Source organism: Elephas maximus, chromosome 3 (assembly GCF_024166365.1).
Source record: "Elephas maximus indicus isolate mEleMax1 chromosome 3, mEleMax1 primary haplotype, whole genome shotgun sequence".
NCBI lineage: Eukaryota > Metazoa > Chordata > Mammalia > Proboscidea > Elephantidae > Elephas > Elephas maximus.
In genome coordinates this window covers 59,212,768-59,230,820 of record NC_064821.1, presented here as the reverse complement: position 1 = coordinate 59,230,820, position 18,053 = coordinate 59,212,768, and the positions used below count along the sequence as shown (strand labels likewise).

The following is an 18,053-nucleotide window of genomic DNA, read 5'->3' as shown; positions in this document are numbered from 1 at the left end:
TCCTCCAGCCATCCTCTACACACATCTGCAAGGGACACTCAACGATGGAGCATCCTGGGGAACACAGTATCTGAGCCAGCTACTCTCCCACCAGATGGGGGCCTGGAATGGGCAGTGGGGGTTGGCCAGTGCGCCCCAGTGGAACTCAGAGGGCTCCAAGGAGACCTGCAGCCTCCTGGCCTTGACTAAGAGCTGACCTGACCCCTCAGAGATTGGGTCCCATGCAATCCATCTCCCCAGCTCCAGGCCTGGGTCAGTTCGTGGGGGTGCCAAGTGGATGCAGCCTCAGCTCGGGTTCCACCGGATCGTCGTTGAAGAAGGTGACAACAGCAGTGGCCCGGACAGGTCGGGGGGGCCCCCGGGTGGCCTCTCCAGGAAGCAGCGGCTGGGTCGTGAGCTGCAGGCCTGAGGAGCCACCCGAGTCTAAGTCTGCGCTGGGCGGCAGGGGCAGGGGCAGCACATGCTGCAGGCTCAGGCCTGGCCGGGGGCCGCTGTGAGAGGTGCGCACAGACGGCGAGGCCAGGCGGGCCTGGTGCTCCCGGGGGCAGCGGGGACACGGCAGAAATTTCCCCAGGGCCCGCTTGAAGTCCCGCATGAAGAGTGGGTAGATGATGGGGTTCATGGTGCTGTTACAGTAACCCAGCCACGTGAGGACATCGAAGAGGTCTGGGGAGACGCAGTCACACACGGCCTGGGGGGGATGGGGACATGTCACACCTGGTCCCGGGGCAGGGACACAGATCACCCTACCCAGCATGGATGATGGAACAGGCACACACAACACACCCACCATGAGGGGCAGCCCCCCTCCTCCCTCCCTGTGTCTGGGGTGGGGTGGGGCTCAGGGCCTCCCCAGCAAGACCTGGACTCACCTGCCCCTGCTGTGATATTACCTGGGCTATGTTGGCCACAAAGAAGGGCAGCCAAGTCACAAAGAACATGCCCAGAAGGATGCCCAGTGTCAGGCTAGCCTTCAGGGCCTTCCTGCTGTGCTTGGGGGCCAAACGCCTGCTCTCAGCCGACTCCACCACTGGACGCGAGGTCCGAGGCACCTGTGGAAGGCAAAGCCACATGAGTCAGCTAAGAGCCCCAATCTGACCCTGATCCCAGCCACAAGCTGAGCGTCAATCCCAATTCTAGACTGAATCCTAACACCAGCGATAAACTGAGCCCTGATCCTTGACTAAGCCCCAATTGTAGTCCTGGTCTGAGGCCTGACCCTGACTCCAGAGTGAACCTTGATCCTGGCTCCAGACCAAGCCATAACTTCAGCAATGAACTAGGCCCTGACCATGATCCCAGACAGAACCCTGACACCTACCAGAGATTGAGCCCTGCATAATGGTAGTCGCAAACAGCCTTAACCGTGAACCTTGACTGAAGCCCCAACCTTAGCCCCAGACTGAGCCCTGATCCTCAGCCCATACTGAGCCCTAACCCTGATCCCACTTCTCACAGGAGAAAGTGCAACCAGACACTAGTGGTGCCCCAGATACAAATTGGAATGATTCCGAAAAACAACCACCCCTGCAAAGGACAACCCACAGTGCAGGTCAATGCACATTGCAGAGAGCCCCAGCACCTTCCAGAGCCTTTGGCACTAAAGAATTAGTTGTGATTGAATAGTACTTGAAAAAAGAAAACCTACTAGCTATCCAGGGCTTGGTAATCTCTTTATATATGAATTCTCTTCATATTTTGAAGTAATGGCTTTGCCATTACTCTCATGCTCCACAAAATAGAAGTTTTTTTTTTTTTTAATGTGTGCACAAAGCAATGTCTGCAATTAGACCAATTATAAATTGCTAGGGGTGCTAGTAACTTTGGAATTTTACAACTCAAATTACACCTTGGATTGTCAGGCATCTCCATTCTCAAATGTGGCCTTTAAGAAGCAGGGAGGGAGAGAAAGGGGAGAGAGAGGTGCCCCACAGTAGCCACTGAAAGGAAGCCAGGGGCACAGGGAGGTTAGAATTTAACTTTACAAACTGAGGACCAGCAGTCCCAAAACCTTAAAAGGCTCTCTGAACTGGAAGATCTTTTAGCCCAGCAGTTCTCTTAACTTTTTGAAATTCATGAGCCCTTTGAGAACCTAATGAAATCTACAGAATCTCTCTTCAAAAATAAACAGCATACAAATTTTATACATGCACACACACACAAATTCCCACACTTCCAGAGGGTTCAGAGACCAACCTGAAGTCCATCCATGAAACCCTTAGGGGTCCATGAAAGCTGAGACCTGAACCCCTCCTCTAAACCGTGTGTTGTAATCAATTTGGATTTTCATATATCAGATTTACACAAAGTGAGACCCACCTATATGCACAATTTAAGTAAACACTGGTGTGCAAAGGTGTTCACAATTCAGTATAAACCATGCGGAGAGTGTGTGCTGCCCCAGGAACACACCTGGACTTTGAAAGCCAGGGATACCCTCAGCACTCTCTAAACAGCAGGAAAGCCCAGCTTAGTTCTTGAGGCAACCAGATGTGGGTTGGGCATGACAAGATGAAAGGGTCAAAAGGAAGCAGGAAAGGAACCAGATTGCCAGGCAACCTTTCACAGATGGAAAGGGGGAGGAGAAGGCGAAGCCAAGATGTGTCATCCCCGGGGAAGACCAAAGCCAACATCCCCCGTCCCACCCTCAGGTGCTTGAGTTCTTCCAGCCCCTGCTCCTCCCTCCCCACCTAATCCCGCGAGCCGGAGTCTGTGTCCTGTCCATGGTGCTGAAACCCCAGCTAGTACTATCTATGGGAGCAAGAGAGTCTCTAGGTAGTGCAAAAAATGTGCTCAACTGCTAACCGAAAGATTGGAGGTTCAAGTCCACCCAGGGGCACCTCAGAAGAAAGGCCTGGCTATCTACTGCCAAAAAAACAGCCATTGAAAATGTTATGGAGCACACATAAGGTCACCATAAGTCAGAGTTGACTCAATGGCATCTGTTTTTTTTTTTTTTTTTTATGGGAGCAGGGAGGCTAGTGCAGGTCTAATTCTGGAATGGTGGGGGATGAGAGGAGGGAGGCAAAGCACACTATAACCCCCAATCCCCGAAGTGTTCATCTGGGTGAAATCTGGCTATACTGAACCTCAAGGACAAATTCACAGAAAAGCACCCTAAAAGAACCCTTGATTTCTCCTCTCTTGGTGGGACAGTATCATGCAGACAAGAGCTGGGCTTTTATGACAGGTAATCTGGCTTCAAGTCATGTCTCTACCACTTACTCTGTGCTTTTGAGAGAGCCTCTGTCTCCACATCTGTAAAATGGGAAAACAATGCTCAGCTTATGGAGTCACTGTGGATAATAACTGCATGCACATAGATTAATAAGTGCTAATTATATGATTGTAGTTGGACAATGAATAAGGAAGACCAAAGAAGAATTGACATTTTTGAATTATGGTGTTGGAAAAGAATATTGAATATATCATGGACTGCCAAAAGAATGAACAAATCTGCCTTGGAAGAAGTACAGCCAGAATGCTCCTTAGAAGCAAGGATGGTGAGACTTTGCATCATATACTTTGCACATGTTGTCAGGAGGGATCAGTCCCCGAAGAAGGATATCATGCTTGGTAGAGGAGAGGATCAGCAAAAAAGAGGAAGACCCTCAACAAGATGGATTGACACAGTGGCTGCAACAATGGGCTCAAGCGTAACAAGGATTGTGAAGATAGTGCAGGACCAGGCATTGTTTCACTCTGTTGTACATAGGGTCGCTCTGAGTCAGAACCAACTCATTGGCAGCTAACAACAACTACATGATAGCCACGATGTGGTTTGGTGGTATGTATATGATTTTGGAGTGACTATAGCACCCTCAGGGGCCCTGTCCTTCTGTCTTCAGCTCTGGTTTCCCCAAAGCAGCACAGATGTCAGGACAAACGGCCTGACTCACCAGGCTCCAGAGCATGACTGGCATCTTTACAACTAGGGGATGCTCTCCTCCATCTCCGCCCTACCACACACAAGCCTGCTTTCTAGGTCTGGCCCCAAGTCAGCAAGAGAGGAAAAGAGGGTCTGTTTTCTTTCTCCACTTCTGGCTTAGCCTTCTCCAGGGTGGCATCTATACAGCCTCTGTGGGCCTGCTGTTGTCAGCCCAGAGGAAGAAGCTCCTCCTTCCCCAAAAGATCACCTAAGACCTACCATGTCTTCATATCACTGCCATGAATGGGGAAGAGGAGACACTGCCTCCAGGAGGTCCCACTCATACAGGTACCTCTGACCCCTGGTGACCTGTGGAGGGGGGCAAGAGGCAGCCCTGATTTTGCCCGAGATCTGGAGCACTGGGGACCTGAGGCCTCTGGGGATATATTTCGGGGGAAATCAAAAGTGATGAGGGGCTTAAAAAGGGGTGAAAAGGAGCTGAGATTTACTGTCTAGTCTTTCTGAAAAAAAAAAAAAAAAACAGGTTCTTCCTTCTCTTCTCCCCCAAAGAATTGACCTCGAACACAAGCAAGAGGGAAGAAAGAAGGAAATAGGCTCATAGAAGATAGGGGACCTTCCCAAGGTCACACTGCACCAGTACAAGGCCTCAAACCAAGGCCCCGGTGACTCCAAATCAGCATTATCCCCATTTATTGAGCACCAGCTATGCATGAAGTCCCTGGGTGGCACGAATGGACAGGCACACAGGTACGAACCAAAAGACTGGCAATTCAAATATACTGAGAGGTACCTTGCAAGAAAGGCCTGGTAATCTCCTTCTAGAAAGTCACAGCCCTTGAAAACCTGTGGAGCACAGTTCTACTCCAAAACACATGGAGTCACCATGAGTTGGAATTGACTCAATAGCAACTAGTTTTGTTTCAGCACTTAATATCCATTATTTCATTCAGTCTTTATAGGAAATAGGTATTATTATCCCCCTTTTGTAGATGAGGCCACTGAGGCTCAGAGAGACAAAATAGCTTGCCAAGAGTGACACAGCAAGTAAGTGTTGAGTCAGGGTTTCAAAGTCATTTCCGGCTCCAGAAACTGCACTTTTTCTACTTCACCACACTGCTTCCCTGTTCAGAGATTGCATCCACCGGCCAGTCAGGACGTGGTTTCAGAAACACCACCTGTGACCAAGAGATCTTCAAAAATCAGAAGCCAATGGCAGCCACCAGCCCACACTCTGGGGTCTGACTCATGTCAGCCTCCCCCATCTGCCTTCTGTCTTCCCTGTAACCACCTCACGGTCCTCTTATGGCCACAGTCTGTTGTTTGCATGTCCCTTATGCATGTCTGTGTATGTGTCACCATGAGAGTGTAGCTGCCCAGAGACAATTTGGCAGTACCCTTCCAGCTGGCACTTCCACCTGCAGGTTCCTATGTTCAAGAAACACCTGTACGCAGAAATGAAAGCAGGAACACAAACAGAAACCTGTACACCAACGTTCACTGCAGCACTTTTCACAACAGCCAAAAGATGGAAACAACTAAAATGTCCATCAACATATGAAGGGATAAACAAAATGGACATACATACAATGGAATATTATGCAGCCATAAAGAGAAGTGAAGTCCTGATGCATGTCACAACATGGATGAATCTTGAAAACGTCATGCTGAGCGCAGTCAGTCACAAAAGGACAAGTACTCTATGATCTCGCTTAGTGTGAAATAAGCAAATATATAAACTAAATATTATTAATGGTTACCAAGGTGCTAGGGAGAGGGAAAGGGGGACTTTTTGAGCTTATGTTAATGGTGGTAGAATATTTTGGAAAAGGGTAGCGATAATGGTGGCACAACATGAAAAATATAATCAATGTCATTGAATTGTAAATGTAGAAGTTGTATTGGTGGATGCTTTTGGTGTGTGTATTTTCACCAAAACCAAAAGCAAACCAATTGCCGCCAAGTCAATTCCAACTCATAGCAACCCAATAGGACAGAGTAGAGCTGCCCCATAGGGTTTCCAAGGAGCACCTGGTGGATTCAATCTGCCAAACTTTTGGTTAGCAGGAAAGTTCTTAACCACGGTGCCACCAGGGCTTCGCATTTTCACCACAACAAAAAAAAAGAAACACCTGTACATGTGTCTGTACACTTGGCATATGAAAGAATGTGTACACAGCAGTATTTGCACAGGGGAAAAAAACCCAAACAGCCTAAGTGCTCATCAAAAGGAGGGTGGCTAAATAAACCATGGTACATTCCCACTATGGAATACTACGCAGATGCTTAGAAGAACAAATCAATCAAATGGAAAGATCTCCAAGACGTGTTATCAAGTGACAATGGCAAGTTGCAAAACAAGAGACACAGTGTGGTTCCATTTATTTTTTAAAAAAATACACAAGACAAAAACACCAAGTTTCTTTAGGTACATACACAACTATGTAAACACATAGAAAAAGGACTGGAAGGACATATACTAAATTGGTAATAGTGCCCCTGAGAGTGGAGGGAGGTCTTTTCCTTTCTCTCTAGTGTCGAATTTTAGTCTGAAAATGTTTTTACAGATGCATGCCCGAAAGAATTGAAAGCAGGACGCAAACAGAAACCTGTACACCAATGTTGGTTGCCGTACTTTTCACAATAGCCAAAAGGTGGAAACAACCCAAATATCCATGAACAGATGAATGGATAAACAAGATGTGGTATATGCACACAATGGGATATTACTCAGCCAGAAAGAGAAACAAAGCCCTGATACATGCTACAATATGGATGAACCCTGAAAACATGCTGAGCAAAATAAGTCACAAAAAGACAAATACTGTATGATCTCACTTACATGAAATAGGCAAGTGCATCGAGACCAAAGCTTATTAGTGGTTAGTTACCAGGGGTAGGAGGGAGAGGGAAAGGGGAAATCATTGTTTAGGGGGCACTGAGCTCCTATTAATAATTTGGAATATTTTGGAAAGGATAGTAGTTGTACTATATGATGAACGTAATCAATGACACTGAATCACCCATGTATAAATTGTCAAACTTGAAAATGTTTTGTTATATAAATTTTTACCACAGTAAAAGAAACAATTTAATGTTTTTACATATTCCCTTGTGTAATTTAAAATTTTTATGACCATCCAATCATAGCGTGAGGGTTACGAACATAGATTCTGGAGCCAATCTGCCTGGGTACAAATCCTGGCTCTGTTACTGACTAACTGAGTGACCGTAGACAAGTTACTTCACCTCTCTGTGCCTCAGCTTTCTCATTTGTAAAATGGAAATTATGTCATCTACCTCATAGGAACTGTAGCAAGGATTAGATAAATATACGGAAAGTTACTAGAATAGTGCCTGGGATATAGTAAGCACCATATAAGTGTTAGCTATCATTACTGTTGTTGTTATTGCTATTTGTGTCTGGCTCAGCTCTTGGATAGTGGCGATGATGTTGGTGGCAGTGATGTTGTTGTTGTTAGGTGCCATCGAGTTGGTTCCAACTCATAGAGACCCTATACACAGCAGAACAAAACACAGCCTGGTCCTGTGCCATCCTCACAATAGTTGCTGTGCTTGAGCCCATTGTTGCAGCCACTGTGTCAACCCATCTCATTGAGGGTCTTCCTCCTTTTTGCTGATCCTCTGCTTTACCAAGTGTGACGTCCTTCTCCAGGGACTGATGCCTCCTGATAGCTTGTCCAAAGTATGTGAGATGTAGTCTTGACATCCTTGCTTCTAAGGAGCATTTGGTTGTACTTATTCCAAGCCAGACTTGTTTGCTGTTTCGGCAGTCCATGGCATATTCAATATTCTTTGCCAGCACCACAATTCAAAAGCATCAAGTCTTCGGTCTTCCTTATTCATTGTCCAGCTTTCCCACGCATAGGAGGCAACTGAAAACACCATGGCTTGGGTCAGGTGCACCTTAGTCCTCAGGGTGATACCTTTGCTTTTCAACACTTAAAGAGGTCTTCTGCAGCCAACTTGCCCAATGCAATCCATCTTTTGATTTCCTGACTGCTGCTGATTGTGGATGCTGATTGTGGATCCAGGTAAAATGAAATCCTTGAGAACCTCAATCTTCCATTTATCATGATGTTGCTTATTGGTCCAGTTGTGAGGGTTTTTGTTTTCTTTCTGTTGAAGTGTAATCCATACTGAAGGCTGTGGTCTTTGATCTTCATCAGTAAGTGCTTCAAGTTTTCTTCACTTTCAGCAACCAAGGTGTGTCATCTGCATAAGGCAGGTCGTTGATGAGTCTTCCATCAATCCTGATGCCCCGTTCTTCTTCATATAATCCAGTTCTTGGACTATTTGCTGAACGTACAGATTGAATAGGTATGGTTAAAGGATACAACCCTAACCCACACCTTTCCTGACTTCAAACCATGCAGTATCCACTTGTTCTGTTTGAATGACTGCCTCATGATACATGTACAGATTCCTGATACATGTACAGATTCCTCATGAGCACAAGTAAGTGTTCTGGAATTCCCATGCTCCCAAATGTTATCCATAATATGTTATGATCCACACAGTCGAATGTTTTAGCATAGTCAATAAAACACAGGTAAACATCTTTCTGATATTCTCTGCTTTCAGCCAAGATCCGTCTGATATCAGCAATGATATCCCTGGTTCCACATCCTCTTCTAAACCTGTCTTGAATTTCTGGCAGTTCCCTGTTGATATACTGCTGCAGCCAGTTTTGAATGATCTTCAGCAAAATTTTGTTTGCATGTGATCTTAATGATACTGTTTGACAATTTCCACATTCAGTTGGATGCAGAAATATGGATCTCTTCTAGTTGGTTGGCCAGGTAATTGTCTTCCAGATTTCTTGGCATAGATGAATGAGCACTTCCAGTGCTACATCCGTTTGTTGAAACATCTCAGTTGGTGTTCTGTCAGTTCCTGGAGCCTCATTTTTCACCAATGCCCTCAGTGCATCTTGGATTTCTCCCTTGAGAACCACTGATTCCTGATCATACGCTACCTCGTGAAATGGTTGAACGTTGACCAATTCTTTTTGGTATAGTGATTCTGTGTATTCCTTCTATCTTCTTTTGATGTTTCCTGCATCATTTAATATTTTCCCCATGGAATCCTTCACTGTTGCAACTAAAGGCTTGAATTTTTTCTTCAGTTCTTACAGCTTGAGAAATGCCGAGCATATTCTCCCTTTTGGTTGTCTATCTCCAGGTCTTTGCACATGTCATCATAATATTTTACTTTGTCTTCTGGAGACACCCTTTGAAATTTTCTGTTTAGCTTTAGCTCTTTCACTGCATCATTTTTTCCTTTTGCTTTAGCTACTCGCCATGCAAGAGCAAGTTTCAGAGTCTTTCTGACATTCATTTAGGTCTTTTCTTTCTCTCCTGTCTTTTTAATGACCTCTTGATTTCTTCATGTATGATGTCCTTGATGTCATTCCACAACTCATCTGGTCTTCGGTCATTAGTGTTCAACATGTCAAATCTATTCTTGAGATGACCTCTAAATTCAGGTGGGATATACTCAAGGTTGTACTTTGGCTCTCATGGAATTGTTCTAATTTTCTTCAGTTTCAACTTGAACTTGCATGTGAGCAATTGATGGTCTGATCTGCAGTTGGCCCCTGGCTTTGTTCTGACTGATGATATTGAGCTTTTCCATCATCTCTTTCCACAGATGTAGTCAATTTGATTCCTGTATATTCCATCTGGTGAAGTCCATATGTATAGTTGCCATTTATGTTGGTGAAAAAAGGTATTTGATGGTGATTTTTTTTCCCCTGGAAAGGCTCAAAGGGATGAGCTCCCCAGAACTATATATTTCACCACCAAAAAGGAAAGGAGAGGAACCAACATTTGCTGATTTGTTGAGTATCTACTATGTGACAGATACATATATATATACACACACACATATAAAAAAAATTTTTTTTAAACACATATACATATATATAATTTCATTGGCTCCTCAAACCGCTGTATGTGATAGATAGATACCATTACCCCATAGCAGGTAAGGGTTGAGTAAGAGATTCAAAGTCATTTCTGGCTCCAGAAACGGCACTTTTTCCTCTTTACCACACCGCTTCCACATTCAGAAATTGCCCATGGCAATCAGAATCCTCCTTAGAAACAAGGATGGGAAGACTGGCTTACTTACTTTGGACACTTCATCAGGAAAGACCAATCACTAGGAAACTACACCATGGTCGGTAAAGCAGTTGTTGTCAAGTGCTGTCAAGTTGATTCTGACTCATAGTGACCCCATGTGACAAAGCAGAAATGCCCCTTAGGGTTTTCTTGGCTGTGATCTTTACAGGAGCAGACTGAAAGGTCTATCTCCTGTGGAGCTGCTGGGTAGGTTCAAACTGCCAACTTTTTGGTTAGCAGCTGAGTGCTTAACCATTGTGCCACCAGGGCTCCTTGGTAAAGTAGAAGGTCATTGTAAACAAAGAAAACCCTCAAGGAAATGGATTAATATGATAGCCACAACAATGGGCTCAAACATAGCAACAATCATTAAGATGGCAGAGTATCAGGCAACATTTCATTCTATTATACATAAGGTCCCTAAGAGTGGGAGACAGCTGGACAGCAACTAACAACAACCATTACCCTGGGGTACAGGGAGGTAAAATGACTTGTCCAAGATCATCTAGCAGTGATCCAAAAGAGGCAGAATTCGAACCACAACCAGCCTGATACCCCAGCTCCTGCTCCCAGCTCTGGGGCTGCACCAAGCCGCCTTGCTCCGAGCAGCAGCCAAGCTTGCCATCCTCGGTGCTGGCACTCCGTGAACCTCTCCCGGCTCAGCCTCCTCCTTCCCCTCCGAGATATTTCTGTGATTGCAGCCTCCTCTGAGGAGGAGGAAGGACAGAGATGGAAGGGAAGCTAGATCACTAAGATAATGATGCATAGTGGGCTGAGGGAGGGTAAGAAAAGATGGGGAAGGAGGAAAAGGAGGAGAAATTAATAGGTGAGGAGAGAGGGAGAGGGCGATGGAGAAATGCAGAAGGAAGGAAGAGAAGGGGGAGAGACGGGAACTTGAGGAGAGAGATAGGGGAGGGGAAAAGTGAGGTAACAAGGAGAAAGAAGATGGAGAGAGGGGTATGGACCACCAAAACCTGTTGCCATAGAATCAATTCTAACTCAGAGTGACCCTGTAGGACAGAGTAGAACCATAGGGTTTTCAAGGCCATAATCTTTATGGAAGCAGACTGCCACATTTTCTCCTGGAGAGCGGCTGGTGGGTTTGAACTGCTGATCTTTCAGTTAGCAGCCAAGCACTTAACCACTGTGCCACCAGGACTCCTTTTACAGACCACAGAGACATAGAAATCACAGCAGAGAGAGCAAGAGGCTGAGAAGGCTGCGAGTCATGGCCAGCTGGGCCTCCTTCGCTCCTCTCCTTTAGCTGTGAGCTCCCAAGCTACCTACCACTGACAACCCATCCCTCTGGAATTATCTGGAGGCTGAGCACCACCCCCACCCGGCACCCACCTTTCACACACACACACACACACACACACACACACACACACACACACTCACTCCCCTGCCCAGCTTGCTCTGATTCCACTCCCCGCCACACACACACCCCTCCCTCCATCCTAAGCCACAGCCCCACCTCAGCTCTAAGCATGATCCCTTCCTCACAGGCCCTGGGGCCAGACAGTGGTGGCTGAAACCAATAAGCCAACCCATGGCCTTTTGAAACCCCATAAATAGGCATATGGAGGAGGAGGGAGCATAAAAATCCTCATGGTCTCAGCCTCAGAGGAGCTGGGACTTGGGGACACACTCCCAGCTGCCTTCCTCTGTTGGGCAGCTAGAGGCTGGATTGCAGAGAGGAGCCAAGGGCTCGGGGGCTGAGGAGACCAGGCGGGAAGGGGTCTGGTGCACTCTGACTTCTGTTCCTTCCCCCATCAGTATTTTTGGGTCCAGGCATTGAGAGAGCCTCTGCCTGCAGACCATGGGTTGCTCATCCCTGGGACAGGACAGCTGGCCTGGGAGGGGAGGGTCGTGACCCAGGAGGCTGGAGTAGAGGCAGCATTCCAGAAACAGTTCCCCAAATGTGGGCAGTTCTCCAGGCAACGGGGAAAAGAGCACGTAGGAGGCCTGCCTAGGAGCCGAGGGGCCTCAGAAGCCAGCACAGTGACAGGGTCTGATACTTCCACATTCAAAACATTCCAGAACACCCAAAAACCCACTGCAGTCGAGTCAATTTTGACTCATAGAGATCCTATAGGACAGAGTAGAACTGCCCCATAGAGTTTCCAAGGAGCGCCTGAAGGACTTGAACTGCTGACCTCTTGGTTAGCAGCTATAGCACTTAACCACTACACCACCAGGGTTTCCACATTCCTGAAAGGGACAAGAATTAGAATATACACATTTCTAGTTTAAGAGGCCCATGGGTCATTGTGCCTCAGAGACACGGTGCTGGCCTAAATGACCCATGAAGACTCCTCTCAGCCTTTGGTTTTAGGGCTCGTTGTAACTTCTTTGCTTCACTTTTCAAGCATATACACAGTAAATAATAAATTCTGAGTGTTCACTGGGTGAGGCACCCCTCTTGTAAGCCCTGTAACACTCATCACGATGGTGTTCGATGATCTGTGTCTATCTCCTGACTAGAACATCAACTCCCAGAGGGCAGGACGTGCCTGTCCTACTCACCTCAGCATCCATTGCCTAGAACAGCCCCTGAGCAAAGTGAGTGTTCGGTAAATGTGACTGGGCAAATGGATCAAGGTAAAAAGCTTAGGCTCCATCAGATACTAGAACCGATTCTGAAGGAGTGGGAGAAAAGGCAGCACTGTGAACAGGGGTGAGAGCCCAGGCTGTGCGAAACACTGTGTTCATTTTGCTCCTTCCATAAATATCTATTGAGCACCTACTATATGCCAGGTACTGTTTTAGGTGCTGCGAATACAGCAGTAAGCAAAAAGAAAAAGTCTCAAAGCGCTTACTTTCTTGTAGGGAGAAATCAACAATAGACAAATAAATAGGTGAGTGTATAATATGTCAGGTGGTGGTATGTGCTGATGAGAAAAATAACTCAGGAAGTTAGGGTTGGAGAGTACCTAGGGAGGGGTGGCAGCTGCACTTGGTAGAGTGTGATTCGTAAGGGCAGTTGAACAGAAGCCTGGAGGACGTGATGGGAGTTAGGGATGAGCCATGTGGCAATGTGGAGGGGAGGGCATTCCAAGAAGAGGGAATAGCAAGTGCAAAGGCCCTAAGGCAGGGGTGTGCTGAATGTGTGCAAGGAACAGCAAGAATTTTGATGTGGCTGGAATAGAAAGAATGAGGGGGATGGTGGAAAAAAGGAAGCCAGAGAAGGAGAAGAGGGCCAGATTACATGAGAAGCAAGACCACCAGAGCAGACACATGATAGGACTGGACTTGCATTTTAAAGGACTCCCTCTGGCTCCTGTGTTAGAATAGATTGAAAGGGAGCAAGCATGGAAGGCAAGTCAGAGATTGCAGCCATAATCCAGACTTCAAATGAAGGGGCTCAGCCCAGGTGGTAGCAGTGGAGAGATGAGAAGTGGTCAGAACCCAGATATGTTTTGAAGGTAGAAATAAGAGAACTGGATGTGGCATGTGAGAAACAGAGGAGTCCAGGCTGCCTCCAAGGCTTCTGGCCTGAGCCACAGGAAGAATGGAGTTGCTTTCACTGATATGAGGAAGATTTGAGGAGGGCGAGATCTGGGGCTGAACAATCTGGAGTTCAGTTTGGAGTACATTACATAAGAGGCCCATGCTGGAGAGAGTGCTTTGGAAGTTATCAGGTGTAGGTGGCATTTTCAAGCATGAAACAAGATGAGATCACTAAGGAGTGAATGTGGGAAGAATGGAGAGGTCAGAGGACCTCAGAGGACTGAGGCCAGGGATGCCACAGTTAGGGGCAGACCGGGAGGAACTAACAAAGGAGACAACAGCCAGTGAGGTAGGAGGGACAGTGTGGTCTCCCTGAGGACAGAGTTTCTGGACAATGTCACTGCCCACACCGGCTCAGGCAGATCTAAACTTGAACCTCACTTACTGGCTGTGTGACCTTGGGCAGGTCACCTTCCCTTTCTCTGAACCTCAGTTTCCCCATCTACAAAGCAGGGATAATGGTAGTACTTGCCCCATTCATTTGTTTTGGGGGTTAATAAGCTTAGCTTGGTGCCTGGCTCATAGTGAGCGCTCAAAGACCATGATCTGCAGCTATTAGCACCTGGGAGACTCCTGTCCAGGTGCTGAACCTCAGTCTCAGGTTCAATCCCGGTGCCAGCCAATTAGTTTTATGGAAACGAAATCTGTGTGTCAGGCACTAATGGAACCAAGAATCCTGACCCCTCCCACCCCAACATCATCAGGACCAGCTAACTTCTCCCATCCTTAGTCACTAGAACAGCATTTCCCAAAGTATGGGAATGCAAGATGATTTTAGGTGGTAAATGGACACCTCGTAAAACAATATTGAATCACAGAATAAAAACATTACCCCTTTACAGTTCTCTTCCAGCTTTTCTGGCTACGTCAAGAAGAAAAGTCTCATGTTGATGGTACTGTGTCTTTAACACCCCTCTAACACTTAGCAAAGAGAAAGCAGGCCTTGGGCTTAGTTAGAGACATCAACCATACCTAGCTAAACTTCAGTGATACTCTGGGGCTTCTTCACAGAAGTTGTATTTGTGATCACCTTTTATTTATGGCAAGGGATACTGATTTTCCACTTCCGGAAGAGTTCATGAAGGATTCTTTCTAAACAAATTCACAGATGTAAAAAGATAAGTGAGATGATTTAAAGAATATGCTAAGTAAATATGAGGTCAAGTGGCTTGAGGTGCATCGAGAGGAGTGAGGCAGATATCCCAAGCCGGTTCCTGAATGCCTGAAGTTTGGGAAAACTCCTTTAAAAGAACCCAGGGAGAGAGTGCCAATGGTCCAGGGCAGCCACACCGCTGCTGAAAAACCAAATCAGGATCACAGTCACCTTCCGAGGTTCAAGAACATTTTCCAGTGAGCACAGATAGGGAGAGATAGGGCTGCAGCCAGGACCTCCTGCACCCAGGGCCTGGCCTGCTAGTTGATACCCCAGCTGCAGCTCTGGGCCTCACTGCTGGGGTGCAACAGATGGCTGCTCTGGGGGACCACCAAGAAGGGTATTAGCCTTTCAACCATTAAGAGGTCTCCATTCACCCAATGACCCCCAAGGCACCCCACCCTCCAGGAATCTCCTCCAGCTGAGGCTGTACCAAGATGAGCTAGCAGGGCCAGTTGGGGCTGTCCTTGGGGCCTATGACCTAATTCCCTGGGATTCTGGCCCAGTCAGTCTAAACACTCATCCCTCGGAGTAGCAATAGGACTTGGGTTCTCTATGGCCCGGGGTGGCAGGAAGAGCCACTCCACTTCCAGATGCAGAACCTTGAGCTAAGAACACCTACCCCATTCACAAGTAATTACCAGTCACCTACTATGACCAGCCATCACCCCATGTGTCAGTTTGTCATACTGTGGTGGCTTGCCTGTTGCTGTGATGCTGGAAGCTATGCCATTGGTATTTCAAATACCAGCAGGGTCACACATGGTGGACAGGTTTCAGTGAAGCTTCCAGACTATGATAGACCAGGAAGAAAGGCCTGGCAATCAACTTCCAAAAATCAGCCAATGAAAACCCTATGGATCATAAAAGAATATTGTCTGATATAGTGCTGGAAGATGAGCCGCCTAAGTTGGAAGGCACTCAGAATACAAGGTAGCCGTGACAATGGACTCAAGCATACAAATAATTGTGAAGATGGTGCATGACTGGCTGACGTTGCATTCTATGTACATGGGATCGCCATGAGTTGGAGCTGACTCGACAGCGACTAACAACAACGATGACGAGCAATGAGGATTAAACCAACCTCAATATGCCCTACCCTCATGGACATGCATTCAAGTAGGGGAAATAGACAATAAACAAGTCAACAAGTAAGCTGGGGGTCGTGAAGGAGAACAACAGAGTGGGAGAGAGTGGATCACGCTATGGTGGTCAGGGGTTGCTTCTGGTAAGAGGTGACCTGAAAGCTGAAAAAGAGTCAGGCAAGAACAGAATTGGGGGAGAGGAGCATTCCAAGGAAAGGGAAGAGCAAGTGCAAAGACCTTGAGGCCAAAGCAGGTCTGGTATCTTGTAGGAATTGCCAGAAGGGGCATGTGGCTGGTACAGAGTAAAGGCAGGGAAAGGAGGTGAAACGATGGGCTTCCTCTTTTTTCTGAGAGCAGTGGGGAGCCACTGAAGGGACTGAAGAACATTTATTTTTTATTGCTTTGGCTCCCATGCAGAAAATGGGTAGTGGGGGGCTGGAGTGAAATCAGGGGGGGCCAGTAGAAGTCTATCCAGGTAAGGAAGTGATGGTGACTTGGCTAGAGGAGGTGGCAGTGCAGATGGAGAGAAGTGGAGAATTCAGTTCTGCATATTTTTAGGAGGCAGCACCAAAAGGGCTTGCTAATGGGTAAGGTGGGCGTTCCGGCAAGGAATTATTCCTAAATTTCTGGCGTGTGATGTCTTGATGGTGCCATTTGCCTGTTGGGGAAGACCGGGGGAGGAGCAGATAGGGAGAGATGAGACACCCCCAATTCCCTGTTGCACCTTACCTTCTGGAACACTACCCTGTGGACAGTCAGGCATTGAGTTTGGCCTTCAGACAAAAGATGGGAGCTGGAAATGGCCAGATGCCCAGTGGGCGCTTGATGTTTGCTCACTCCCTCTCTATCCCGCCATCCTTCCTGCGCACCCGGTTACCTGCAGCATATCCAAAGCCTGGCCGGCCATGCCGGTGGTGAGGGAGGCTACCTGCACCGCCTGCTTGCGGGCGGCCAGCAGAATCCTGCCGTAGGTGAAGCAGATGGCTCCCGAGGGCAGGAAGAAGGTGAGGCCGGACGCCACGAGGACGAAGGGCAGGCTGGCCAGCAGGCGACACTGGCCTGGGACTGGCGCCCGCGCGCGGCCCAGCTCGTGCCAGCCCAGGAGCAGGGGCAGGAAGGAGGCAAGCGCCGCAAGGCTCCAGGCGCCCAGGACAAGAGCCATGGCGCGCGGGGGCGTCATGCGCAGCTTGTAGCGCAGCGGCGAAAGGATGAGCAGGTAGCGGTCGAAGCTGATGAGGCAGAGATTAAGGATGGAGGCGCTGCAGCACATCACGTCGAAGGCGGCCCAGAGCAGGCAGAGGCCGCGAGCCAGCACCCAGCGCCCGTACAGCGCGTTCAGCATGGCCGGCGGCATCACCACCAGCCCCACCATCAGGTCCGACGTGAACAGAGACACCAGGAAGAAGTTGGACGTGTTGCGCAGCGCCGGCTGCGTACAGATGAGCGCGATGAGCAGCGAGTTGGCCGCCGCAGTCAGCACGATGACCACGCACAGCGCGGCAGCCACCCAGCCACTGCCCCCAGCGCCCGACGGCGGCCCTGACTCCCAGTCCGGGGTGCTGTGGTTGGGAGGGCTCTGCTCTGGGATCATGGGGGCGGGGGTGGGAGGCGAGGAAGTGAGGCGTCGTAGGGTGGGCAGGAAGACAGGGTGAGGGGCGGCTGGTGAGGGGCAGAGACTCTTGGAGGAACAGAAACTGGATGGGCGTCCTCAGGTGAGAATGGGTCCGCCTGGGGGACAGGGGCAAGCAGGAAGACAGAAGTGGAGGCGCTAGGGTTATATGGGCGCCCACGGTGGGGGGGGGGGGGCTGAGACACCTGCCTCGAACGAGTAGAAATTTTGGGGAGGGGGACACCCGATGAGGAGCTGAGTCCCCTAGAGAGAGTGGGCACAAAGTTAGGGGCAGGGGGACGCCAGATGACCTTTGGAGGTTGGTTGGGCACCCTCGGGTGAGAGCAGAGTCCCCTAGAGGCAGCCGGCGGTAAGATAGGGACGGGGACGCCTGGCCAGGGCAGAGACCAAGGAGGTGGGCGCAGGCAGTGCTGGGCGCTACCCCGCCTAGGGCAAGCTCCCTGATAGGGGCAGGCGTATGGGAGGCTAGCCTGGAGCTCTGGTGCTGGGGTCATAGGATGGGGCCCCTGGAAGACACCCGGGGCTGGGGCAGGAGGGAGGACGCAGGCCGGCTCTGAGGAGAGTGGAAGAGCAGCGGCCGCGCCTCCGCTCCCTCTGCCCGCAGCCGGGTCGCTGGCCCGGCTCCGCAGCGCGCGGT

The 18,053-nt window shown here is 48.6% G+C and overlaps 1 protein-coding gene across 1 annotated transcript; it reads right to left on the bottom strand.

Annotated features, from left to right (window-relative positions):
- Window positions 1–68: 68 nt before the first annotated feature.
- Window positions 69–17,377, bottom strand: HTR6 (5-hydroxytryptamine receptor 6). Its single transcript, XM_049878127.1, has 3 exons — window positions 16,664–17,377; window positions 894–1,052; window positions 69–691 (listed from the first exon to the last, which is right to left on the bottom strand). The coding sequence occupies exons 1-3, from the start codon at window positions 17,375–17,377 to the stop codon at window positions 254–256; spliced, it is 1,311 nt and encodes a 436-aa protein (XP_049734084.1). The 3' UTR covers window positions 69–253.
- Window positions 17,378–18,053: the final 676 nt, after the last annotated feature.